The 12,431-nt window shown below is 39.0% G+C and overlaps 1 protein-coding gene across 29 annotated transcripts in view; it reads right to left on the minus strand.

The window, feature by feature from the left end:
* Positions 1–3,011: 3,011 nt before the first annotated feature.
* Slmap (sarcolemma associated protein) overlaps positions 3,012–12,431 on the minus strand; it is a 119,777-nt gene continuing 110,357 nt past the window's right edge. For 15 of the 29 annotated variants that reach the window (XM_060390730.1, XM_060390727.1, XM_060390732.1 and 12 more), the window contains 3 exons: positions 12,208–12,379; positions 7,903–8,037; positions 3,012–4,824 (listed from right to left, as the gene is read on the minus strand). In XM_060390730.1, the coding sequence (XP_060246713.1) occupies positions 4,732–4,824; positions 7,903–8,037; positions 12,208–12,379 (400 nt within the window). In that variant the 3' untranslated portion in view covers positions 3,012–4,731. Of the gene's footprint in view, positions 4,825–5,983; positions 6,074–7,902; positions 8,038–12,207; positions 12,380–12,431 lie in introns of all 29 variants that reach the window. The other 14 variants (XM_060390741.1, XM_021656019.2, XM_060390739.1 and 11 more) reach the window with 1 other exon arrangement.

A 12,431-nucleotide genomic window follows, 5' to 3' on the forward strand; every position in this document is an offset into this window, starting at 1 on the left:
GAGTGCTGACATTACAGGCACGTACGTAGCCCCAACATACATCAATCCTATTCCCAAGCAACCCTATTAAGGAGCACAGCTCACGTAGGCTCCAAGCCTAGATGTGCCTAGCTTGGTTGACTGGGTGAGGTTAGAGGGAGGAAACGCACCTGTTCTCCACATCTTCACAGCCTCTCCACTGTCATCTTCTGACCCACATTGTGCCTGTCAGGTTCCAGCTATCCCCACCACACTAGGGGTTTTGTGGGAATGCGGACTGAGTACTGTCAGGATCTGGAATGGTGCCAAAAGAGCCCCTGAAAAGCAAGGGTTCTCCTCTGGATCCCAGATTACCTTCAAACCACACTAAAACACCTGTTTTCACGCAGAGATTCTTTATCAGGCAGGGAAGAACAAGTTAAAAGTGGCTGCTTTCTGACTCAGGCAGAAAAACAGCAGCCAATGACCTTGCAGGTGTAATTTTTAAGAAGGGAAAAAAGGGGAGGTCTGTGTTGGAATAGGCTTGGATGCAGTGGTATATTTTGATTGGGTGTGTTGATCAGGTGAACCACAGGGGGCTTTCGATTGTGAACCTTGATAGTCAGCCTCAGGAGAAAGTGGCCAAATAAGAAATCAGACTGTGGGGGCTAGCTGTAGGAATGTAATCTAATGGTTTTGTTGTTGTTGTTGTTGTTTATCAAGGCAGAGGGAATGGGGGAAGGGCAAGACCTGCCAGAGCCATGACTGCCAGGCCTAGGATGTCTAGAGCCCCTTCAGTGCTGTATAGCCAACATCCAGTATTTGTAACAAGAGTTAACAGAGAACCACAAAAGCCTGAAGATAACTAGAAAAGCAGAGGAAGGGCTGGCCATCTTGGTTTTCAGCTCTAACTAGCCTGACTCCAAGTCCTCCAACTCTTTCCAGCTAAGCAAAGGAGAAAGCAGACTATTAGACAAGGTTCCTCTAGGAATTACAGCCCTACGTGCACGTGTGCAGAGTGCTTACAGCTACAACACTGACTGAGTGACAGCCAGAACTCACAAATACACATAAACATTAGTCTCTCTACAGGCAGGCATTTTGCCAAGTTTTCTTTCTTTCTTTTTTTAAAATTAACTTATTTTTTATATTAATCACAGGTTATTTACTTTGTATCCCAGCCGTAGCCCCCTCCCTCATTCCCTCCCAATCCCGTCCTCCCTCCCTCATCTCCTCCCTGCCCCTTTCCAAGTCCACTAACAGGGGAGGACCTCCTCCCCTTCCATCTGACCCTAGCTTATCAAGTCTCTTCAGGATTGGCTGCACTGTCCTCTTCTGTGGCCTCCAAGTTTTGTTTTTTCTAATTTAATGTACTTCTAAACATTCACAGAAGCAATGCCTGTAATCTCAGAATGTGGTAGGACACTGAGTGAGTTTTAGGCTAGCTTGGGATAAATTTAAAAAACAGAACTTTGTCTCAAAGAAAATTATATTACTAAAAACAAATAAAAAATTACAAAAGGGAATTCACATACACACACACACACACACACATTATATCTATAGTATTCCCCTTTGGAGAACCAAGACGATGCAACACTCCCAACATGGCTTTACCTGTTCGGTGCTTTGTTGTTTTTCTACTATGGCATGGATATCCTTCCTACATATCTTTCATGCACAGTGTATAATTTGTAGTGTGGCGACATTATCTGTTTTACACCCGGACATTTTGATCATTTATCTTACAAAAGAATTCCACGTTGTCCTGATGTGTGAAATTTTGTGCACATAACTGTGTTGACAAAACTAATTTCTAGAACTACATATCTGGAGCAAGCCTGCATTTTTACCTCAGTTGATGTGTATGCGGATCTCTACCCTTTTGGTAGGAGACATAACACAATCCCTGGAAGATGCCAATACTCATAGTGGGAGAAGCAAGTTGAGGGAAGTCTGATGATTAGAGTAAGAGAGAGAAAGCTGGACATGGTGGTGGTGTACACCTGTAATCCCAGCACTCAGGAGGCAGAGGCAGGCAGATCGCTGTGAGTTCCAGGCCAGCCTGGTCTACAAAGTGAGTCCTAGACAGCCAAGGCTATACAGAGAAACCCTGTCTCGGGGGAGGCGGGGGAAAGGATACATTTTTTTTCTTATCCAAAATCTCTGAGTTCACAGAGAGTCTAATTCAAAGTGGAATTAGAAATAACAAATTTCAAAACAGCAATTAGCTCACTACTCGGCCAAGCACAGCACTCTACAGGAGACCAGGGGTCCCTATCAATTCACTCAAAATGAGACGCACTGTTTCACCTACAACTTTTACTATTTGCAGTAAAGGTTCATTATGGCTTTCTGTAAACATATCACTTGAATGATACCATCAGCTCTTTCATTTTTACACCGCCACAAAAAATGCAGACATTATTCTTCTCAGTTTCTAGAGGATGAAATGGAAACCCAGAACAAATAAAGTGATTTGCTCTTGAAAACAAAGTTGATGAAACTAGAGATAAGAGCTATTTGCGGGTTTATAATGTTAAACACCATATTCTTTTCTTTTCTTTTTTGTTGTTGTTGTTGTTGTTGATTTTTCTGAGAGGTTCTTACTTTGTAGTCCAGGGTGGCCTTAAACTCACATGAAATTTCTAACTGTTGTGCTTAAATTTAATGAGATGACTATCTGATAAGAGACCTACTCCATTTAACCTGGAAGGAAGGAAACAAACCGGGGCACTGCTTATGAACAAGCATATTTACATTCTTGAGGAGAAACCTAAAGCAACCTCAAAATCCCATTTATTTGATTTGAGTAAAGTAAATACTGACACTTGGCCTTACATTTAATGACATTAGTCTGGCAAATGAGTCATATTTTAGCAACAATATTAAAAGGAGGAAAAGAATAGCAGTAGGTTAAGTAAAACTTGGAGGATCTCTTTTAAACCCGGATGAACACCTAACCTATGTTTAATACCAAGTCACTTCAGCTAAGGACAACTGAAGGGCAGAGCCAGCATTAAGAGCATCAATGATGAAAACTCAAACATGCATAGGGAGATTAAAGTTATTTTATTAAATCATGCACATCACGTGTGTTAGTGCAAATAGTTTAATCTGTACTCCAGAAATTCTATTGTACGTTTTATCTTTACAAAATAGATTTCAAACAATTATTTACTTTAAAAAAGGTAATTTTGAAGTTATGCATTTCAGAACAGTATTTGCAATAACTATATACAAGAGGTACTGGGTACCACTGGCATATTAGCATTCTGTGGTGGAGTGGCTTCCTGCAACAGAGATGGTAAAATGAACTATATGACAGTATTTTCTATAAGTCTTTTGTGGCTATTTCCTCCATATATCTAGTGATTCTCCCGGCAACAATCCCAAATAGCTTTAAATACAACTTTTAAAATAAAAACAATGACTGCCAAACATCACAAGGCAAATTATATCATAAACTCCTATCTCAATAGCTGGCTAGAGCTGGGTATTCTCATAGAACATTCAAGCCAATTCACTGACATTCCCCCCAGTCTTCACTGACTGAAGAAAATTTAACTATGTGATACTTTAGGATACTGACATCACTATGGTGCTGTACAAAACCATAGCTAAATTTTAACCCCTGTGTCTTAAATGTATAATGTCAAGCGGTGCTTAGGTGTGTCACTGTGCATGGAACACTACCAATCTTGGGAATAGTGCTACTAATTAAGAGGCCGTTCCGATTAATAATAAAAAGAGAATAACCATTTGTATACCTAACCAAGAACTCTGTTGGTAGGTAACATCAGCTCACCTTGAATGTGAATTAGCTCCACATCATAACCAAATTAAGTCAATAAAAGCTTATCTAAACAGATATAATTCTTCCTTCAATTAAACATGCTTGGAGGAACAGATGACAGAAAAAAAAATCATGCTTTCTAAACTGCTGTATATGAGAAGGTAACTTGGCTTTTAAAGAAAACATTTCTTAAATACATGAGGTTTAGTAAAGTACATTTCAATTCACTCAACAGTTTGGTTGATTGCACTGAAATTATGCAGTTATGCTTTTGCTCCCAGAAATATGTTTGCTCAAGAAAATACAAACTCTCATGGAAAGTTTTTCAAAGCTGATGTCCTTCACATCTTCAAGTCACATTAAGGCTGAACAAAAATGTATGTATCCCCCAAATTATCATTAGAAGAGAATATTTTTCAAATGTTTTTTCCTTAAAAAAAATCCACACAAATAATTGTCTAAGTCTTGTTCCCAATAGCTCAGTGGTTTTATAACAAGTAAAAATGGCGTAAATATGTAAAAAATATATATATATATGTGTGTGTGTATATATTCAAACTGATAGGCACTGAGCACACAGGGCCTCTCTTCCCATGTATGTATTGGTTGTTCGGTTTGAGTACTTATCGAATCAGAAAAATGAACTACGTGGCCATCAGAATTCAGAGTAAAATATCTATAAATTTATGGTATAAATAATTTGGTGCACTAGGAAGCCTACTTTAGGCCGCCATAATAATTCAGAATCTCAACATACTAATTTAAAAATTAAATGTAAAACCGAATAAATTCACAACTTTATATCCTCTCTATAGACAGATATATTTTATATAAGTTAAAGCAATGACCCTACAGCTGTATTCTTGCACTTTGCTGTTTTAAGAGGTAAAAAGGAAGAAAATGGTTCTGCTCGTCCCCAGCATGAGAGTGATGCCAGCTTCTAGAGGGAGGACGGTGTACAGACTCAAGACACACTGTCATGGAGAAGCTCTGGCCAGACCTGGCACATACAGCACAATAGCTGTCACTGCCACCAGGGCCGCCAACATGGGCATCCAGGGCCAGGGTTTCTGTGTGGAAAGAAACCAAGAGTCAATATCACATTCTCCCCTCTCTTTCCAGACATATTTAACCCTCTGGTGAACTGAGCCCCACATACTTAAAAGACCACTGCAAAACTTCTGTGTTTGCATTGTAAAGGTAAGTGTAGAAAGGACAACAGGGCGGAAGCACGCTGGCAGGACCATTATGTGGAAGCCTGAACACCCAGGGCAGCCCTGGACAGCTTGTTATAGCTGAAACTTAGCAGTTACTCCTAAGTGTGTCCCTGGGCTGTGCTGCTGCATTTGCTGTGCTGTCTACAGGTGTCAGCAGAACTCATGCCTATAGTGCACTTCTGCTGAAAAGTTCATTTGTTTTTATGAGATTCAGAGTTCCAAGACGGGATAGAAAGAAAAAAGGCCCAGGCTTGACCCTGTAACTTGAAACCAAAGAAGACGCAAATCAGACGAGTTAAGAGGAAAGGAGGCACTAAGAGCCTGCACAGATGGGCTCCCAGTCAGCTTTCAGGGGTTCATAACACCCACTTTACTTAGTTACTACCTTTATTCTTACTGGTATTCTCAAAGTATTCTTGATTAATTCTCTGATTTGCAGATCACAGCTCAAAAAGATTTGTTATAAAGTTTACTTATATTCTCAAGTAAATTCTCACTGGTGTTGAAATTGTAAGCCAATGGTTCAATACACTAATTGCATTTTCTTTCATCTTCACAGAAAACAGGCAAAGGATTAAAGGAGGAAAAAAAAAACTACACCATGGAAGGGAAGAAAAAAAGGGTAACACAGCTAGCTGAAGACTTCAAAGATGCAAACTCTTCATTTCTCATTCAAATCTTATTGAACACATAACTGGGGCGTGGATGGTGATACTGCAGAAATTCACTGCTTACTCCAGTTTGCTAGAGATAAAACTCAGTTAAAGGAAGCATATTAACAATGGTTAGCTTGAGGTTAATTTATGGTTAGCATTACTACAAAAGAAACACAACACAATGTTATGTGACGAGTTGATTGCTCATTAGTGTGACACAAACACACAGCATACTAAATGAAGGGTTTGCTTCAGGTAACAAATACCTGTGTGGTTTTGCCATGCACTCTATTACAAATATGGCACAAACAGGTGACAGGGACAAACAGACAAGGACTCAACAGTAGTGCTTGTACCTTTCTCTACCACAATGGACCGAAACACCAAAACAGGAAAGCCAGGAATAGGCCGATGAATACGGCTGGGACAGGTTGTAATATGGAGGGCTGAAGAAGGGAAGGTATATTAAAATCATTTTAGGCTATGAAAAAAAAAAAATCTGCTAAGATGATTCAGACCCCATGGGGTGGTTGGAGAGGAAGGAAAGGTAAGCTGAGGTAACAGAAGTACACCATTTAGGTTTTACACCAATTCAAACACTTTAAGGACATCTAACACAATTTAGAATGATGGGCTGTGATGTGTATCCTAAAAAACTACTATTTTAAAAGGAACAGTTGGAGGCAATAGTCAATGTGCTTGCCCCCAAATATCCTGATGAAACAAAACAAGTCCAGACAGAGCAATGATGACAGTTTATCACATGATGCTCTGTTTGACAATATGTTTTTTGTTTCATATTTGAAGTCCACTAGTTGATAAATGTGTTTCCATGGCAACAGATAGGTTATATCTTATTGTTTCATCAAAACCCATTTACCTTCTAAGCAAAATTCTTTCACTTTTGAGATAGTAATGCTTTAAAGTTTAAAAACATATCTTCTGTGATAATGTCAACTTGATGAGGCAAGAGACATGGCACGATATAGGATAAATAGGCAGCCAAAACATACAAATTTCCTTTATTCTAAACATTATTGATTTTAAAGGGAAAAGGAATTACTTGAAAATATAAGCCTTTACGGCAAAAAGGGAAATTCACCCTGAAGGTGAACAGTTTTATACAACTGTAAGGAGTAACAGAATGGGGAGGGCCACCCTGGTCCTGCAGGGCAGCTTTGGAGGTTGATTTAGCAGGACGCGAACTGGAATCCTATAATCAGATACGAATTAACACAGAAGATATCAACATTATGATCTGATTTTAGAAGAGTTCTATAATCTATGCATTAAAAAATAAATGCAATCCACTTTTGATTAGCATAACGCCTTCAACCCTTCATTTTTCTAAAGGGCTCCTACCTAAGCAGCAATCCTGGATTACCTAAAACCCACAGCTTTAATAAGCAAAGGACAGCTGGACGCCACTCATCAGCACTCTGTGAAAACTACGTCACTGGATGCCATGCAACATCACATGTCTGTGCTTCTGCTGCAAGCTAAGGAGCCACAGGAGGCATGTGGCTCACATCCGCTGCAGTGTCAAGCCGTGACAGAATTTGGAGTGAGTCTCAGAGCACAACCAACCACACTGAACAGCCATCAGTTAGGGCCCACAAATGGTCACCAAAACAAACAACACGACATTTATTTAGTATAACATTGCCTGAAAGACCTTTCTTTCTAACAAGTGAGAAACAAGTGTTATCAAACTAAGTTTACAGCCAAATATTTTTCCCACTTTTGTGCTTGAGACCTCAAATTCTCTTTCTCTCTCTCTCAAACACAAATGCTGACAGATACCACATAAACAGCAAGTTTTTGGGAATGTACTTACTACTATAAAAACTATACTGAAGCTCTGCTTTCTGAGACAACTTAATGCTAAGGGCCAGCATGTACCAAGTCTCCTAAGTGAACCCCCTGTGGTACAGGCTTCATTTCCCAGCAGGAAAGAAACAATGGCCCCATAATGACTTATTGACAGAATGCCAGACTCATCTGGGCAACCAGATAGTTCTACTAAGTTGTTTTACTGACAGTTGTTTTCCACCAGGCAGGCTTCAAGCTTCAAGCTTTTCTATGGATGTATGTTAAAGGGGTTAATTCTTACTTAAAAAGAAAGGGAGAAATCCTCCATCACAGTGGTTCTATCACAGATATTCTCAATGAAAAGCTTATTTCTCAGATATCCCGGATGTTAGTCTTCTGAAAAACATCCTCAAACCTCTGACACCCCTCTCAAAAGCAGCTAGACCAGTAGGTGGACACTTACATTATTTCCTTTCTCTCGCAGCAGCTTCAGGTTGTCTTTACATTGTTTGAGCTCATCTGTGATGGATTGCTTTTCCTGCTCAGTCATTTCAAACTTCAACTTCAGTTCTGAGAGTACGGTCTGTGTCTTTTCATACTAAAGGTAAAGAAAAAGAGAGTGTGCAGACTTGATTTAAGATGGGTATGAAGCTATGGTTTTATCAGGTATATATACTGGGCCCTGTTTGATAACTTTAACACCAAAGCCAAGTCTTTCCAGGCACTCATATAAACAAACCTTTAATAGTGACTTAATCCTATGTAATGACTTTTTTGCCCTGGTGTTAAAATCAAGGAACAAAACATATCTTGCTGCCATCTGTTTATAATATAAAGGGTCACTCTTCCATGAAGTGAGAAGAGGTAAAATTGAAATTTCTTTTCTTTGAGCAAAAGAAAACCAGGCAGAAACAAATCCTATAGCTTAACTAAATGGTAATGTTAGGTCTACATGTATTTTCTGGTAATTAAAAGTAAGCCTTGTTAGCCAAGTTATTTACTCTTGAAATAAAGAGCATTAACTTTCAGTAGATCTTCCGTTATTCAGCACTAGTGGATATCATCAGTGTGCTATCACTGAATTTTCTAGGCAAATAAGGCAAGGAAATGCGCCTGACATATCATAAAGACTGGGGGATTTGACACTTAAAATCTATCAGCACCAATGTAAAAAACTTCTAAAAATCTATTTCTTAAAGAAAAGTTTCCATAAAGGAACAAGCCATTTTCTACTCTTGAAAACTGTGTGTGTGTATAATATATAGACATAACATAAATAATGTATGACTTTCATACAAACTATCCTTCTATCCTTGAACACAGGTCAAAGAAAAGCAATACAGTGTGGTTTGATCTCTTTAACGTATCCAAGAAGCTGTAATTCTAGATTAGTCTTGTGTCCAGTACTGCAGGTTACTGAAGCCTAGGCACCCAAAGGGACACTGTTTTGCTGCTGGGCGTTTGTCTGTCCCCACTTCTGCTGCTCCATTCTGCATTTCTGAGTGTTTCAGAAGGAAGACAGGAAGACAAGGACTGAACAGAAAACAAATATACCATGAGTGTAGTCTGTCAGAAAGGCTCCTCCTCTTCTCTCAACATGGCTTAGGAGAATGGAAGGTTCCTAGTTCTTTTCTACCTATATCCTAAACTTAACAAAGGACTCCTTTATGATAGTACTCTTGAAATAAAAACACCTTGAAGTGGAGAAGATCTCCTCAATACTCAATAATGACAAATATTAAGAAAGATGGAAATGTGCAAATAACACTAGAACAGAAGGAGATAGGGAAGAGGTCAGGGTCAGCATAAAGCTCACTAGGAAGGAAAAGAAAAATATGAAAGAAATGTTTTGTTACCTAAGAACATTCCCAGAACTGTCCTGGGCAGTACTCTAAAAAAAAACGAACTAAAGACTAAAATCCATGGGTTTTTCCAGTTGATGTGAGAGTCTGTGAACTTCCCCAGAAGGTAGAAAGCTCCTAGGAGGCTGCCAAGAAAAGTCAGTGATTCTAGACTAATTTTTGCACCGTCAAATACAGTCAGTTCTCAGTGTGATGAAATAGTTCCGAACAGCACTAAGTTAAGTCAAAAGTGCCTTGTCAACCAAACTTCTCCTCTCCTTCCTTTCCCACAGTTTTCACATGCAGACTGCCCTCCTCTGTTTCAGGGACTGTGAAGCAGAACCACAAGAAAGCAGCGCTGTCTCGGGGATACTGCTGCATGTCTCCAGCACAGGAGTGTCTGGTGAGGACTCTGGCCCTACCAGCAGACAGGGAAGCCAAACACCAATCCTGAGTCAGTCTTTTTAGAGTACACTTAGATGTTCAAATGTTTCATTTCTCTGGTTGGTAGGTTTCTCTGAGACAGAATCTATGTAGCCTAAGTTGGCAACAATTCAAGACCTATCTCTCTCGGCTTCCTAAGTGTGGAGATTGCAAGTACATGCCACAAACTGGTTGAACTCTTGGATCACAGATAGTCTCACTAAATTAAAATACACCAAACCTTTATAAAACTAAATATAAAGATGATATACAATTTTTTCTTACTATTGAGCATTAAAATTTGTTTCCCATACTTTTTCTTTGGACTTAGTTATATAAAAATTACCACAGATGAAGCTTTAACCAGCAGAACAAAGGTCACCCTCTGCAGCCTTAGCTTTACACCTTGCTTGGATGTCACTTCTGTTCCCTCTTAACTTAGAAGTTAACAAGTGAGTTCGGTCTTAAGAGAGAAATATCACATAATATTACCAACACCTGTGGCTGTTCTTCATAAAAATAATCATATCTCAGCTTGCTCAGCTTACAATAGTTTGACCTGTTACAGTACTCAAGACACATATTAAGGATTTTGAGCACAAGAAGCATGATTCCGTGAGGAAAAGGAGAGCAAAGGGAAGTGTTGAAAGAAAGTAAATATGCATTATTAAAAAGTAATAATGTATTTGCAGTGGATTACACAGAGATAAAAACCTTATTAAAACTGTTTTACTTACAGACTAGTATCCAATGCATTGACAGAAGGACAAACAGAGCAATTTCACATTACAAAGGAATATGATGACCATACATTATTTCACAAGGAAAAACATTCAACATGAAAATAGGAAAGAAACATACCGACAAGCTCAGACATATTTTTAAATATGCTGCATTTAATGCAATCCAAAACCAGCAACACTTTAGATGCTGTGACAGCATGCCACTGCCATTTGTGGAAACAATTAAAAGCATTTGGCACTGATTATTCAGTGACTAAAAGCAGACAAACAAATAATGCAACAAAATGGCTAATGTATTCATAATAACAGAGGACAGAATCATCTTCCAACCACAAATTCTTCCCAAATACTGAAAGAATTATGGCACATGGACTGGAAGGGTACAAAGTGCTTACAGTATTAAAGATTATTTACTTTGGCACAAAATTTGTGTTTCACCGAAATGAGGATTTTCCTAAAATATACATCCTTAACCAGGTAAAGCAGAACATTTCAAAATCAATGTATCTACACAAATATAAAAACTGTTGCAGTTTCCCCCCCCCCTTTAGAAACAAGCACAAAGATAGAAGAACAATAATCATTCCCAAATTCAGGACACTCAAGGCAAAGTGCAAAGAGAAACTTGCATTAATCAAATTTTCTAAAATCAACTTTCAGAAAATTCATTTCTAAAGACACAGAGATGTCTTCTGTTTCCTTCTAACTTATGAGGAATCTTGCCTGTAAGCAAGTCTATACTGGTGGTTCCTTATAAGCAGACAGGCTAACAATCTGTATGCTGAGCTGGCCAGGAATTATTGCAGGAAGGCCAGCAGGAGCTGGCCCTATTGTCAGCTTTAAAGATATGTACCTATTCTATTCAGAAAGACCTTGGGTAGGTTCCTTCCAGAGTTAATCTCTCACCATCCTTAATACGATTATTCAAAAAGTTAATGAAATCAAGGTATAAGCAAAAATCACATGGAAATTTAAGTGTGTGCATTTGTGAAGACAAAAAGAAAGTAGAGGGGAAAACACAGTTTTACAGAACAGGCAGCTGGCTGCATTTTATGTATAGATGAATTTTAAGTAATGTTTTTTTCTTGTCTGTTTTCAGACATGGGATCTCATATAGCCTAAGCTCACCTCAAACTCACTATGTTGCTGAAGCTGACCTTGAACTCCTGATTTTCCTGCTCTGCCTCCCAAGTGCTAGGATTACAGATGTGCATCACCATGCCCATCTATCTATATGTCTTATTTGGTGTTTTAAGCTAGGAATCATTATGTAAGCCAGGCTAGCCTTGAATTCATTGCAATCCTCCTGCCTCAGTCTTCTACATGCTGGGATGACAAGCATGAGACATCACATCAGAGTATGTGACTTTTTAGTCACTTTCCCAGTAGCGTATACTTTCAGTATTAGTGTTGCCCTAGTCTGCCTTCTGAAAGAACAGTCTGTTAAATATGACACTCTTTGATAGTTAAACCAATAGACCAAGCATCTGGTACAAAGGGTCTCTTATGTTAGTGAGTTAGAGAAAAATAAAAACTAACTCTTATATCTGTATGTTTGAAAAGAAACACTTGATAAATTCTCTTGATACAGACCATGACGCACACCTAGAAATTAGAAATGACCAGGTTGGAGTGTTCCAAGTGTCAACTGACAGGTAATATGGTTTCTGCTTTCCTTAAGTTCTAAGTAGCATGGATATCTGATTTGCCTTTGGCTTTAAGTCCAACCATAATTGGGCTCAGAATGTCTTTTCGCTTTACCTCTTTCTGTACATCCTTTGCTTGGTTTTCAGCCTTACTGAGAAGAGTTTTTAAGTCTGCTGAATCCCGAAGGTGTTGTTCTTTCAAGGATCCCACTTGGTTCTCAAGCTCTTTCCTAGTAATCTGAAGGACGCTGAGGTCACTCGTGAGCTCCAAACTCTGCTTCTGAGAACTGCAACATAAACAATGACAGTCATCACAGCAGACCCTGGACACAGAGGAAG

Source organism: Meriones unguiculatus, chromosome 9 (assembly GCF_030254825.1).
Source record: "Meriones unguiculatus strain TT.TT164.6M chromosome 9, Bangor_MerUng_6.1, whole genome shotgun sequence".
NCBI lineage: Eukaryota > Metazoa > Chordata > Mammalia > Rodentia > Muridae > Meriones > Meriones unguiculatus.